We start from the raw sequence: 14,728 nt of genomic DNA, 5'->3' as shown, positions 1-14,728 counted from the left end.
AATGTCAGTAACTTCTTCAGCTAGAATCGTTCCCCATATTCACAAAATTCTCTTCTCTGCAGGTACAAAGCAGTCCATTTTTGATTCCTTAAGAAGTAAAGGTGTTCTTTTTCATCATACTTTTCTTATCTCTCCATTGCCAAAAGATTTAGGGTATAGCGATGAAAGCTAGCCAGCATCTATTGGAGACTTCTCTATTAGAGATGGTCTCACAAGAAATTTAGATAAGCTTTAAAAGTCTAATTTCACTCCTCTTACAGGCAGTAGCTTAAACAGCTAATTGAGTAATGGCTATTACTCAACTGGCATAAGAAATGCAGCAAAGCTGAACTACACCTGCCTCTACCAAGGCTCTGAACATAGGTTCTGCTTTTTAACTACAGGAAAGATTCAGAACAATACTGATACAAGAAGTGCTCAAGCACTACCACACAACATACAAAAACAACAGCTCAGAAATCAGGAATTCAGAAATTCTGAGGCTATGCAATATGTCACTTACCCACTAAAACAAACTTACATTAGCTTCTGCCAGGATGAAGGACAAAAGCAAGTAGCCAAAGCACAGTCTGGCCATGTGTATTGTATTGTTTATGTACAGGTTTACTTATTTTTTTATACTCCTTTGATAAACAGAAAAAAACCCAAAAGTTACCAAAAATAACTTTTTTAATACAATAAAACGATTACACAAGAAAAATATCTTGGACCTTCTGAATTAATATAAGCACTATATGCTTACTGAAAAGAGAGATTCCTAGTTTTCCAATAGTTTAAAGTTCTGTTTCCACCCTGACAGTCTAAGATCTTAGATGTTACTGGTCCCAGAATTAACACAGCAAATCCCACATCCCAGACCACTGAAACTTGTATTTTTTCCAGTAAGGGAGACAGAAAACTGGGAATTATTTTGGGAATAAAATAATTTAAAGAAGGGTAGCCATTCTACATTGATCACAGATGGAAAGTGTTCAAATAATGTCCCATATGAGAGAGATTTCTGAATGAGGTGCAGGTGATACAGTGAAATGCACATGATAAACTGCACAGCTATGTAATTTGTATTTATCACAAAAGCACCACCATGTGTGAACAAAATCTAATCATCTACATGTTACCATGATGATTAATACTAAGTAAATTACCAAGTTACCCATTGTCAAAATGTTACCTTCTACAGTTTCACAATGTTCAGTTATGATTGTGTATATATATAAACCCTCGCTGCAATTAACTGTGACATTTGATACTGGGAATACAGCTCATTAAATACGCAATGCATGTCAAAAGCTGCATAAGCTCTATTCTAATTGTTTTGAGCTCAAAACAGAGTTTAACTTTAAGGCTCTTCCCCCGATTTCATATGCCTGATCCTCAGTTACTGGCTACATGTGTTTAAGGGGGTAAAAATCAGCCATAGGTGTAGCATAAATCAACTCAAAAAGAAAGAATGAAAGAATATAGCTTCTAACTGTATTTTAGTAGTTAGAAGAAAAAAATTAAAGTGGGTTGCTCTGCATTTCCTTGGTTTGTAAAATCATTTTAATAAAGCATGTCATCTTCTGCTAAGTTTACTGATTATTTTTAGTTGTAACTTAATCAGACTCAGAGTTTAAAAACTTAAGTGATATGCTATAACCTAACTTGCACAAGTTTTGCAATAACCATTTTTTATTACTGTCTTTCCACACCTAAAACATAATACACCAATAGACATCAGAAGAATAAAAGCTAAGAGAGAAAGGAATAAAGCAGGAAAGTTTTGGTTTATCATTTATAAATTAAAGGGCCAGTTACTCAGAACAACTTTTTAAATCGTAAAGCAGATGTTTAACTATGATAAATTATAAGCACATTTCCCAACCTTCTGCATCAGTATGACAAAAGCTGCTAATACTGAGGTTCTATACAAGAAATAAAAGAAATACAGTAACTTCTCACACCAGAAGTATATGCAGACTGAAAGCTCACTGGAGCAGTGACTCATCTTTTAAGTACTGATTAATAGTACCTCATACCCAACTTTTCTCCCAAGACCTCTTCATAGCAAAGCAGTAAAAGTGCCAGGGAAAAAAAAAAAAAAAAAAAAAAAAGAGAATTCCATTTAACCAAACATTATTTCTTCAAAATAATTGTTGGTTAATATAAAACATTCCCACAATTATAAAGTTATATTCTTTACTCTGGTAAAACATAATCAAGGGAAGCAATATAGCAAGCCACATTATAGCCGAAGCTTCTGGATTTTCTTCAGTATTTGGAAAAAAAAAATTAAGCTGCTTGTGTTCTGGGCACCCCTCACAAAAGCAATTAACAGATTTCTTCTGACCTTCATATGGCAGAAAAATTAGAATTGCTGTTTGTGCAGTGGTTTGGTTGTTATCAATACAGTTCTGTGATGAAATCTTGGAAATGCATTGAGAAAAAGTCTACTTTGTGGAATCTGGCTGACTGCACAGAACATACATATTTTGCCCTTCCATAATATACTGCAATACTACTTACATTTCACTACTCATGCATACTCTAGCAGTCACAATAGGTTAGATACAACTGCACCTGGTACGGAAAACAGAACACATTGCAGTTTCAAGGTCACACAGCTATAAGAATCCTAAAACCAGCTAGCAATATTTATACAAATCATAGAAAATCTCATCAGCTACACAACTGTCTCTTCAATACTGAATCCAATTATTACTATTTTTAAAAAATTTGTTTAAATTCAGGAGATTGCTTACACATGCAGTTGCAAATACCACATCTCCTCACAAAATTAAACCTAGATGAACAGATGACATGCTTTTTAAAATTTCAAATTCTAGCCCTCATAATTAAGAACACAAACAACAAAATTACAGGAGCATTTACTAAAAACAGGAAAAAGCACCAGGTCTCTTTTGTTTAGTATTTTCAAAGAGCAACACAGCCCTCTAGTGGAAAAATTAGAAAGTATGACTTTATTCATACAAGAAGCATGCTAGGGAAGTATTTTCTCTGTAACTTAACTGATGCTAAGACCTTTAAAACAGAAAAACAATGCACACAAACTGCACACTATCTTCAATTCCTCACAGTGGAATAAGTCTTACTTTTAGAGAACAAACTGACAATTTACACTACTCATAATTAAATGTACATATAACCGTAATTAAAACCAGGACTGACACAAGACAGCTAAACTGTTCAGTAACTCAGTCTTACTTCTTCTTACTGTACCAACTTTACTGTGACCAAAAGTTACCTCAACTTCTAATGTGATAGTCAGACTAAAATTCTGATTAAGCTTAAAAAAATATATCAGAAAAAAAATCTAAAGAATTGGACTGCACTGGCAGAAGAAAAAGCTTCCAAAACAAACAAACAAAAAATTTTACTAATAACTCAATCTTCCATGATATCTTTATATTGTAAGAACAGAGTAATTATTTAACCTCTGGCAAGTTGCTAATGAAAACTAAGGAAGTGTTTTATAAATTTATTTTTTTTTTAGTACTTTTTTTCCCCAAAACTTTTGACAGCAATTTTAAAGACTAGGTTAAGAAAATGGGTATGGAATCTCAGAAATTCTTACAGTCCATATTCCTAATCAGTAATAAAACGAACCACCACAGGGCAAACAGGGTTTTTTTACAGACATATTCAGAGAAGTTAATGGCATTGAAGTAACACTTGAGAAGCCAGTACGTGCAATAGCACTAAAACTCTACCACTGCGGAAGTCATCCAAAGTATTCCCTTAGTAATTAACTCACTCTATTTTTCAGAAGTTGAAGAGATTTTTCAACTATAAGAAAAATAAATGTTCCTGGCAAGCTACGTTGAATTCTTTGTATTAGATTCACAAATAATGAACTTTGCATTCCATCTTTGCTGATCTGTTTTTAAACTTTTGTTCTCTTAAAGCAGTGTATATGGATGAATAATAATAAAAAAACATATCTATGTTCATCCATCTTTCAAGGGATTCTCAGCATTTTCTAAAGTTTATCTTGAGCATCCAGTGATGCAGTAATTGAAAAAGCATTTTTCTGCATTTTGATACCCTGCACTCTCCTAGCTTACACCTTGATCTTTGTTCTACCCATCCTGAAATCAAGAATTTCTCAACAAATGTAGAGATACCATAATGTTAGTTGTAAATATACCACTGAAACTAATTTTGACAATGAAAGGGTTGAGTGATTATTTTTTTTCTCCTTATATTATTAAGTACAAATGCTCAACAATTAATACATTCTTTTTCAGTCACTTAATGGACAGCAGTATTTCCCTGGAAATATTTAGACTTACCTCTTAAAGAAAGCATGTCAGTCTTCTGAAAACACAGCAATAGTTTACTCCTCAAAATACTCAGTGAGAGAAATACTAGCCCCAAAACACATACAGAGTTTAAAAGGAGTATCTACAACACAAAGTGGAGCACAGCACGGAAATCCTAAAATAACTGGGAAATAAGCTCCAAAACTGGTAAGATTCCACTTGAGCTAGCTAATTAGTATTTCCACACAGAGTCCCAAAGAATTGTGTAGACATATTGAAGCTCCAAGGAATCTCTACATTGCAATCCATTACATGACACTGACACATTCAAAGGAGTTTGCCAAGAGTCACGAAGTGTGGTTAGGAGTTAAGCTAAGACTGATGCATTTTAAAAACTCAGACAACAGTTTCAAAAACTTCAAGTTCTGCCACTTATGTCCAAATTAATTAGACAAGTACATTATTAGCCAACCCCAAATGTGGAGCGTTCCCTTAACACTGAGGAGTTTGAACCTCGTTTTTCTCCATCCAACAGGTCAATCAAAAGTCATAACCAACACAAAACCAGCTCAGATTATGTCCTCTCAGAAGCCCTTAGAGCTAGGAGAAAAGAACATGGATTACATAAGCAGCGTAAACCCTGTAGCTGCTTTCTCCTTAATCCATGCTCCACTGCAACTGGTAAGCAGTATCAGACACAGAATCCAGGACTACAGCTATACTAAACGCAACACGGTATGCAAGAGTTTTGAGTTATATAGGCCATAACACCACCTTAATCACCTACTTGCTACATCATTTTCATACTTCTGGATTTCTTATATCCTAACCTCGTATAGCAGCACAAACCCAAGGCTCATTTCACTAATGCTTCCACTCTTCTTGTTATGCTTCTGACCAGGAGTGATATCCTTCCCTCACCTACTAACAGAAATCAAGGAAGTATATATGTGTACATATAATCTGCCCATGTACATCACAAGCAAAGACCACCTGGTGCAAAGATACGCTCACTTACTTGTGATGAATCCAGAGTATAAAGCAAGGGAGAAACAGGGGGTAAAAAAATCTTGACAAAAGCATCCTATATCTTGGATTAATCTTTTGTCATATAAGAAACACTTTCAGCTCATTCAGCAACTCTGAATGGTAGCTCCTCTCCTGCCAAAAGAAAATCATAGAATCATAGAATGGTTTGGGCTAGAAGGGACCTTAATGATGATCATGTTCCAACCCCCGCCATCATCGTTAAAAAAATAAGAATCAAATCATTTGAGTCCCGGTAATTCTTAAGTGTTCTGAGACTGCGCGGTTGCATACAAAGCAAACTCTACTGCTGGATGCAATGTGAAGACATGCTGCACCAAGAATCTGGAATACAAACCTCACTTGAAACTACAAATTCCTCAGAGACAGGTAAGTACAACACTTGCTGCCCTAACTGCAATACTAATCTGTAGAAGCGTATCACGCGACGACAGCAGGACAAGTGCTGTTAATGCCTAAATTGCAAGCCACAAAGCTCTAAATTCTTCATCTGACTCCTGTGGGATAACACTCCCTTAATTATTTAAGGGGTAAAAACCAACAGAATTCAGAGTGATAAGTCCTGCTATTAACCCGTTTTCCAGAATGACTCTGAGGTTTTCCAGTGCCCTTATAAATGTGTTTGAGTCAAGATCCTGCATTAAAAAAAACACTAAATAATTTGCATAAGGACTCTCAATATTGATCTAATCCCACCATAAAGAAAAACGCAAACCACAGAAAGGACCAAAAGCCTAGCTGTTATCTAGGATTTAGGTAGACCCTCTCACTTACCAAAAGTTTAAATCAACACCAAACCACACCAGCGTCTTAATATTTGTGGCTCCTCCACACATTTAAGCCACGGAAAAAGACATAGGCTGTGCAGGTTGCCAAGTGGAACTTCAAACAGCCTAGCAAATTAAGTTGGCAAAGAAATCCTGTCTTCTGAGAAGAAAGGCAAAGCCCCTAAGCACCAAAGCTTCATTATAAAATGAAACAAAAGCAGCTAATTAGAATCTCTCATACTCACACCCTATAGAAGTAATACTATGTAACAGACACCTAAACAAGCTGAGTGTTTAAAAGGATTTACAAACCTGTTAGAAAATACAACTAGCAGGGATATCAAAAGGTCACAAAAATTTTTTTTGCCCTAAAGAAGCATCAAACATGACATTCTGACAAAAGTTTATCACCAAGCTAACTTGAAAATATCTTCAGACATAAAAATTCCACAGCTTCCTTAGAAAAATCTTTATCTGAGTTCACTTGCTGCCATTAGAAACTTCTTCTGAATAGTTTATCTGAACTCCCCTGCAGCGATAAAAACTTTATTCCCTGTCCTAGCCACCAAGACCATAAAAAGAAACTTCCCACCCTTTTCACAGCCATCCTTTATATATTCACATAATGTAAAATGCCTCCATTAATATTTTTCGCGACAAAAATCAATAGTTTCAGAACTTAATGTCTTTCCTGCAGCACTCATCTAAGCTCCCAACTTACCACACTTTTTAGTAAAGTAGTATACAAACCTAAATAGTCTAACTAGAGGGTTTATATGGAAATAATGCAAACCAAGTTTGAATACCAAAAGTAGACAGATATTTAAACAACAAAGTAGCCTTTGATAGATTGTTTAATAGACAGTATGATAGATTGCCTATTTCACCTTATGTGTAATGTTAACCTACCTATACCCGAATTTGCTCCTGTGATTACAACCACTTTCCCACTCAAGTCACGACCCTGGAGTATTTCCATTGCAGTACTGTTTCCATCATATTTTTGTCTAGTAGCAGGTTTTACTGGATTATCTTCAACTGTAAAGGCCAGTCTTGGGTCAAGGTAGGTAGTCCTTTTGTTTATGTGGCTGTAAAAGAACATAAAAATTCAACTGCCTGGAACCTTCTGTACTCTGTGTTTAGATTTTAAATTTATTTCAATTACTGCTGTGTATAATTCCAGTGGATTATTTAAATTCCCAAAAATCAATTTTTTTCCTCAGTTTTATTAAAATGATCCCAGTTACTTTTTTATCAAACATTCTTCCAACTGTGACAGCATCCATTAATAATTGTATTCACATACTTCACAGCCCCATTCTGAACTTCATGTGAACCCCTGACACAGAAAGCAGAACTTTGCCAAAGGAAAAACCTTATTATATTAGGGAAGATCATGTTCTCTTAGAAGCTCTATAAAAGAGGCCTACGCTACTCCCTTGAAACAATATACCAATAAGAAATATAGCTCAGTACTTTTTTCTGAAACAACTGAAAACAAATAGCTCCACATCAGCTCAGCAAATGGCACAATTTGGGTCAAGCTCACCTTTCTAAAACCAACTTTTCTTTTTCTTCAGACAATTATCAGAAAGTGACACTAAGCAACAACGTTCAGTATTCAGGACAGAGAGGTTACACATACTATTTTGGCCTGAGAATATTCGTCATTCTGCCAAGTCAGTTTAAGGCGAGTACCCCACTTTGACCCTGCCACTGAAAAAGGAAATGTTCCCAGAAATCTCTTTCTGCTTCTGTGAACTTCTTCCTCCCTCACCTTTCTAAAAATTTTTGCTAGCTCAGTCCCTGTGCTATATTCTTTCTGTGCTTTACACTGCAAGTGAGTCAGGGCTGCAGCAGTTTCGTTATCATCTTGTATGTTTAAAGCACTACTGCAACATTCATAATCAGCCATGAAATTCTGGATATGTTTTTAAAGTTACATGTACAGAGTTTATCCACAAAGGTATACAAACAAAATGAGCCTACATAAACTTTGCCTGAAGGTCAGCTCACATTTTTAGATGTGGATACATAAGTCACATCAATTTGCCACCCAAGCTTATATTTCTGTACACATGGAAGAATTCAGAAAACAACAAATGGGTGGCTAGACACCACTACAACTGTAATATCTGCATATGGATTCTGAAGTTGTACTTATTTCTTTGTCTTTCCAGCTGATATTGTCACAGTATAACTCAGAGACTGCCCAAAATGAAACACAATTGTCCTACTCCTCTACGTTTTGACATACTTACTCTACAAAATAGACTTGTCCATTTTCATCAGTCTCCTGCTCCCATCCATATGGCAGACCTAGGAAATATATAAAACATTGTCTTTTTTCAGGCATTTGAGTACACTCAGACTTAAGTTTAAGTGATTTCTCAGACACATGTGGCAAAATTCTGCATTATTTCTGTAGATAAACTGCACTTGAACATTGGAACTTGAAAGAACTGCTTCCTTAATCACACACAACTGCACTCTAATAAAAGTAAAATACATAGGAGATCTGGTACAACTGTAATGACTGCATATTAAGTATAAAGATAATCTAATAATTCTTTATAAAGATTATTTCATCTTACAGCACAAGACAGCAAAATGCAACCATGCCTACTATTACATATGTGTCTATACTGCACAGTTTTGTATATATCCCTGATAAACAGTAAAAACACTGATTTAAATGTAGGAGTTAACATGTAACATATCAAAAGTTGGCAGATCAGAATGTGCATGTGGATATGGGATACGTTAACTCAAACCTAAATGATTCTGTGAAGTCGGAAGGACAAATAAAAGAACAGAAATGATAAATCTTTACAAAACAAGACTTTATATAGAAGACCCTACAGAAGTACTTGACAGATAGCATTCCCCATGTTTCTAATCCTGGCCAAAAAGTATTAATTTATAATTCAATCAGCACAAAATCCACTGAAAACATTCCAGTATAGTCTCATTACCAATGCCAAAAGAAATATGGCTTGCCAACAGTATAGTAACCCTAGGTACACCACAGAGAATCTTCTGGGAAGATCCAATTTAAGGCATTGATCCAAGGTCCTTAAGAAGTCATATACCTTTGAAGTGTTCTGCAACACTGGCTGTCTTGTGTTCTGGCACAAAAATTCAACTGGGTTAGGAAAAACAAGTAAAATGAAAACTAATGGGACTACCTCCTGTGCCAGGGATATTCTCTGATGAAATATATTCTTTGAAGAATATAATCCAGCTATAAACATTATCTGATGGACACCAGGATATCAGTACCCAATCAGAGAATTCCAGCCTTTGACTATATGTTTTACAAGCCACAGTAAAACAATCCCTACACCCTGGAATTAGTACTTTGGCTTTACAGAGCAACATGGGAAAGCCATAAAACTGCAAGATGATCACCCTACAGAGACACAATCACATAGGTAAAACCCCACTGAAACCAGCTGTATTTTGCAAGCTCAGTTTGCCTAGGTGATCAGCGTCAAAATGAAATCTAGTTCCTGCACAGACTCTAACTGACATTTATAACAATTTCAGTTCATTACAAAAACTTAAAACAAACCTCCTGCAACACGTTTCCTCTTCCCAGATTTAGGATGTTCCCACTGTGTTTTTTCTTCCAGGTGGCTGTAGGAAAAGAAAAGTTTAAGACTTTAAAAAATTGCTTAATAATTTGTATTGTAATCTAAAATTTTTGTTTTCATGCAGTTTATTTTTTTAAAAACATGGTTCAGAAAATGGCTTGCCTTCCACAGAGAAAGAAACACATCAGTCCCTTGTTTAACAAAGGTCAAAACTGCTGTTAGAAGTTATCAGGCTTCCATAGTGCCACAGTTCTGAAGGAAAAGTAACTAGCCAGAAAGCGTAGGAGTCTACAAAATTTCAAATAAATGTTTGACTTCCAATCTAAGTTTTCTTGCTTTAGATGAGAAGAAAGAAGACCTAAAAGCCATTAAAGAATAACATCAACAGACTCAGAAAATGTCTCAAAAAAATGGTGATCCTTGGCAGGAAAAAGGAAGAAAGAAGCAAGAACATTTATCAGAAACTAGTAGAAATAATATTAGGAAATTTTCAAATGGCAAAAGCATCTTTCTAAAACTCCTGTCTAGTAACATTGATTTGCAAGCTATAAGGTAAATAAGTCTGGATTTCTACATGAGCAATTGCAGCTTTGGACAGGTAAGTTTATCCAAAGGCCTAGACTATCAGGCTATTTATTTAATGTGGGTGAAAATGGTACCACATTTCTTCTTCTAATTCAGAGATTTTATTCATTTAAATCACTGTAACAGAATTAATACACTGACAAGGTTTTCTGCGCTACAGACTAATAAGCAAAGTGATGTGCACATAAATGTCTTAATGTACCCAAAGTGCCAAAATCAGGTTGGATATTAAAATCTTATCTTCCACTAAATATTTTAAAATAATAACCAAGTTTTTATATTGAGTCAGGCAGGGATTACCTGAAAGTGCCCAAATCGACAGCTGCCCAAGTAGGAAATAAAGATTAACAGCATTCTTGAATAACATACACAAATAATCACTAAACTACAGATCTAGTACCAACAACAACTTACACACAGCAAGTAACTTTTCCTTCTTACAATCATGCAGTTAGCCCACAGCGACAGCATACCGTATTACAAGAATCACAGCTGGTGGTCCAAGACTCAGTAAGTACATCTTTGTGACCTGTAGTAGCACTTGAACTTCAGGACACTCATACACTAAAGACACCAGATCCCCAGTTACTCCTCTCTGATGTAAGATATATAACCAAATTACCACAGCTTGACAAACAAACACACACACGCTGAGCTCTGGCAACTAACTGTGTGCACACCTAACTCATCACAAAGGCCTTTAAAAGTCTTAAACCAAGGCAACCCTATTCCATCTAAGTTTAAAGTTCATATTGTTGATGAGGTTTAAAAGCAAGTTTCCAGAATATGCAGAGGTATCGTAGATATAAAGCTTATATTAAAGGTAGCAGCAGTGTAACACCTCTTCACATCAAATTTTTTTAGACACAGAGAGCAAGACTTTCAGCCAGTAAAGACCTACTACTGTCATGTCATTCATTAAATTGAATCAGTTAAGTTTCACAACAGTTACAAACCACAGCTGTTGAAATGTTTGTGTAGACAGTACTCTGTAATATCTTGTTTTGTCAATTTGCTACTTTCACTAGGCAATCCCTTTCTGAGTGAGCTTTTGAAGTCAAAGGAAATATACCAACGCTTGACTTAAGAAAAACATCTAGAGAGAACCTGCAGTGTTTACAAACCAAGCACAGCTAAACTAAAGCATTCTGTCCAGTGCTTGGAGAACAGAACTTGGGAGGAAGATGCCAACTTGCCACTGGCGAGAATGCACTATACTTTCCCCCCTTTCTGTGGAAGGGATTAAATCTTGCAGCTTTAAACACCCTGAAACAGAATTCCCAGTTCAGCATGGCTACAGAAACCACCAGAAGAGAAAAGATACAAATATATATCCCCACAAGTTAGTTAGCCCTACAGTACATCCCCTTTTGCAACCAGCGAGGATGCAATCGTTTTCAGAATGGCAGAAGCCAGATGGTGCCAAATGCAAATTTTCATCGCTTGTTGAAGCTGTAGTATACCGATGAGCTGCGGGAAAGTATTTATAGCTTTTAACTTCTATTGTACCCGTTTCCCCTCTACTCCTGCAAGGAGGAAAACTAAGAAAACTCCGATGTTGTGTGAGGCTCAACTGCCCATCCTATGGGGATCACCCACAGACCCCCGACGTGTACTGCAAAAGCAACAGCTGTGTGCCACTCGCTCTCGGGGCCGCTCCAGCATCGCTCCCACGCGGGCAGGGGGCTGCTGCTGCCCGGCGGCGCTCAGCACCGCGCAGCCCGCCCCGCCCCGGTCCCGCTCCCACCGCCCACCGGCACCGGTGGGGCTCAGCACCGGGAGGCCGCCGCGGAGGGGGGGGGAGGATAGCCCGCACTCGGCGCTCCCAGGAGTCAGGAAAGCGGAAACCGAGTCTCAGGGGAACGGGTCCCGGCTGCGGCCCCCGCCGCCTCACGGCGGCAGCTGGCCCCTGTGGGAAAGGGCGGGAAATGGCGGGTCCTGCCCCCCGCCCCCGCGCTGAGGGGCAGCACCGGCGGCCCCACGGATGCCGCCCCAGGGCGAAGGGGCGGGTGGGCGAAGGGCTGCGGACGGACTCGCCCCCCTCCCTTACTTCGCGTAGTAAACCCAGCCGTCCTTGGTGGTGCGCTCCTCCCAGCCCGGCGGCAGCTCCTCCTCGCTGTCCGTGTCCTCCAGCCCCGCGTACTTCACCGCCGCCATTGGGACGGGCGCCCCGCGCCGCCGCCAGCCAGCGGGCGCGTGCCACACCGCCCCTTCCGGCCGGGCTGACCAATGGCGCGGCGCGCCCGCCCCGGGGCACCATGGGAAGCGTAGTTCGCTGCCGCGGGGCGCATGAGGGGGCCGGGGGCGCTGCCCTCGGCCCGCGGCTGAGCAGCGGCTGCGCCCTCAGCCCTGTTGGGTCGTAGCGGTGTTACTGAGTTTTAACAAACCCCTAAGGGGCCCTGGATTGAGTTGACATCGTCATGGATGGCACAAGAACCTCAGATTTTGGGAGCCCTAGGTGTTTCCAGCCCTCTGTTTTCAGAGACAGGTACGAATACACAGCAAGGTGGCAGAAAGCAATGAAAAATGAACTGTTCTTTAAGCTTTTTACCATTAGTTGCCACTTCCTGATCTCTGGGATGAGACCGTGTGGGATCTCCATTGTGACCGTGCTAGTCAGAACTCCTCTGTGTCGCTTTCCTCGATGAGGGAGGCCTGCCTGGAAGGGAGTACCTCGCTGCTGGGAACACCCCCCGCAGGAGGCTGCGGGCCGCTTCCCCCACCCGGCTTCACAGGCCCCTTTGCCAAGCCTGTGCCACCCGGCGACATAAGTACCGTCAGCTGCAAAGACTGGAGCATCCCAGGTCAGTGAATTGACACCAACCTACAGGTCCTGGCGGCTGGAGTCCAGGCAGCTCACTTTGCAGGTGTGACACGCAAAAGACCCTGTCTGTTAGCATTACTCAGCTGGCATAGCACACATCCCAGGCCCACCTCAGTGCTTTTGGTCCCGTACCCGTATGCTGACATATTCCTACCTATTTATATAACCAGACCCAACTGTCAGCATTTGTAGCAGCGTCTTCCCGTTGTCAGGTCCTTTGGCAGGTGTTACAAGCCAAATAAAGCCAAGCGGACCGTTGGACAGAGCCTGTAATCCGTGAGGACTGCACCAGGTGGCAGTGCAACCTCACAAAAGCAGTGGAGTGCGATGACTCCTTTGGGTAACATTTTCATGCACTATTTGAGACACTGACCTACACGGCTCGCTCACCCCCCACTAATGGCATGCGTATCTGTCTAGAAAAAGCAGCCTGAACTTTCTTCTGCCCTGCTGCTCCCGTTGCTTTACAGGTTCCCCTGAGGAATTACACCTCCTAAATTATCTCCTCCTGCTACAAATAAAAACTCATGCATCATCAAAAGCCAACTTTCATGCAAGTATTGCTGGGAGTAGTAAAACAGACTGTGACCATACTATCTTTGGTAAACATATGAGAAGGGAAACTTCAGCGACACACTCACTTCTGGTCCAGGAAGCTGCTGAAATACTCCATGGGTGAATGAGTGGAGAGATGTGCCAGGTCTCAAGAAAATACATCATTTAAGTCGATATTTGTAGTTCAGAAAAGTATATTAATCTAGCAGTAGTACTGTAGGAAAAGGTAGGTTTTAGTTCTCTTCCTGTTGCTGTCTGCTAGGATTCAGCACCCAGCATTCCATGAATTGCATTCAGTGGGATCATGGAGATCATTTGTCTGACAGTTTTCCTATCACATCTGTATTGCGTGAAGTACGCGTTATGTCCTAAATGTAAACAGCGGCATTGCAGTATTTCAGTGCAAAGGGTGTATGGTGTACTTTAGATTAGAAAGAGAAATAGAATCTCAAAACTAAGCATATATATGTGTGTATGTGTATATACCCATTTAATAGGACCACTGCCTTTCATGTAGAAATATTTACTGAATGAAAAAGCAAAGGCTTTGTTTGACAGATCAAGGTGGGTATTAACAGATTGTTTTTAAGTCCGTGGTACGTGAGTAATATGATACCACAGAAGTCCTATGTGTTTATATTGTTTTCAGTACAGTTTGTTTCTACAAAAAATATTTAAGAAATGCCACACTCGTCTCTGAAAACTAATAATCAATAGAGACTCCAACAGTTATGATACTTTACACAAACATTTCTTCCTCTCTACTTTAAAACTCCTCCTACTTTTCAGGTTTTCACTGGGGGGGGGGGGGGGGGGGGAGTCACAAGTTTTGATAATTTGGTGACTTGTGTTATTTACTTAATTGTTTCAAAGAATGTTGAAATTCAACCATGTATTTCAATTTCAAATTCTGGCAAATGGAAGATTAGTTCCCTTTCAAAGGTCAGAGAAGTCCTTTGCTATCTTTACAGCTTTTTCTTTTTACATTGATTACCTACATATCTTAACTAAATAATAAAGATTACATCAAGAAACTTCATGGGAACAATATGACATTTAGTTATGACTTCAGTGGTGGTCCATGCAAGTTCA

The 14,728-nt window shown here is 39.1% G+C and overlaps 1 protein-coding gene across 2 annotated transcripts in view; it reads right to left on the bottom strand.

The window, feature by feature from the left end:
• Positions 1–12,452, bottom strand: part of WWOX (WW domain containing oxidoreductase) — a 530,925-nt gene extending 518,473 nt beyond the window's left edge. For both annotated transcript variants that reach the window (XM_055726863.1, XM_055726864.1), the window contains exons 1-4: positions 12,308–12,452; positions 9,651–9,715; positions 8,338–8,395; positions 6,986–7,164 (exon numbers count right to left, since the gene is read on the bottom strand). In XM_055726863.1, the coding sequence (XP_055582838.1) occupies positions 6,986–7,164; positions 8,338–8,395; positions 9,651–9,715; positions 12,308–12,414 (409 nt within the window). In that variant the 5' untranslated portion in view covers positions 12,415–12,452. The remainder of the gene's footprint in view (positions 1–6,985; positions 7,165–8,337; positions 8,396–9,650; positions 9,716–12,307) is intronic.
• Between the last annotated feature and the right edge of the window lie 2,276 nt (positions 12,453–14,728).

Source organism: Falco cherrug, chromosome 14, assembly GCF_023634085.1.
Source record: "Falco cherrug isolate bFalChe1 chromosome 14, bFalChe1.pri, whole genome shotgun sequence".
NCBI classification, from domain to species: domain Eukaryota; kingdom Metazoa; phylum Chordata; class Aves; order Falconiformes; family Falconidae; genus Falco; species Falco cherrug.
This window is presented reverse-complemented; position numbering and strand designations above follow the sequence as displayed.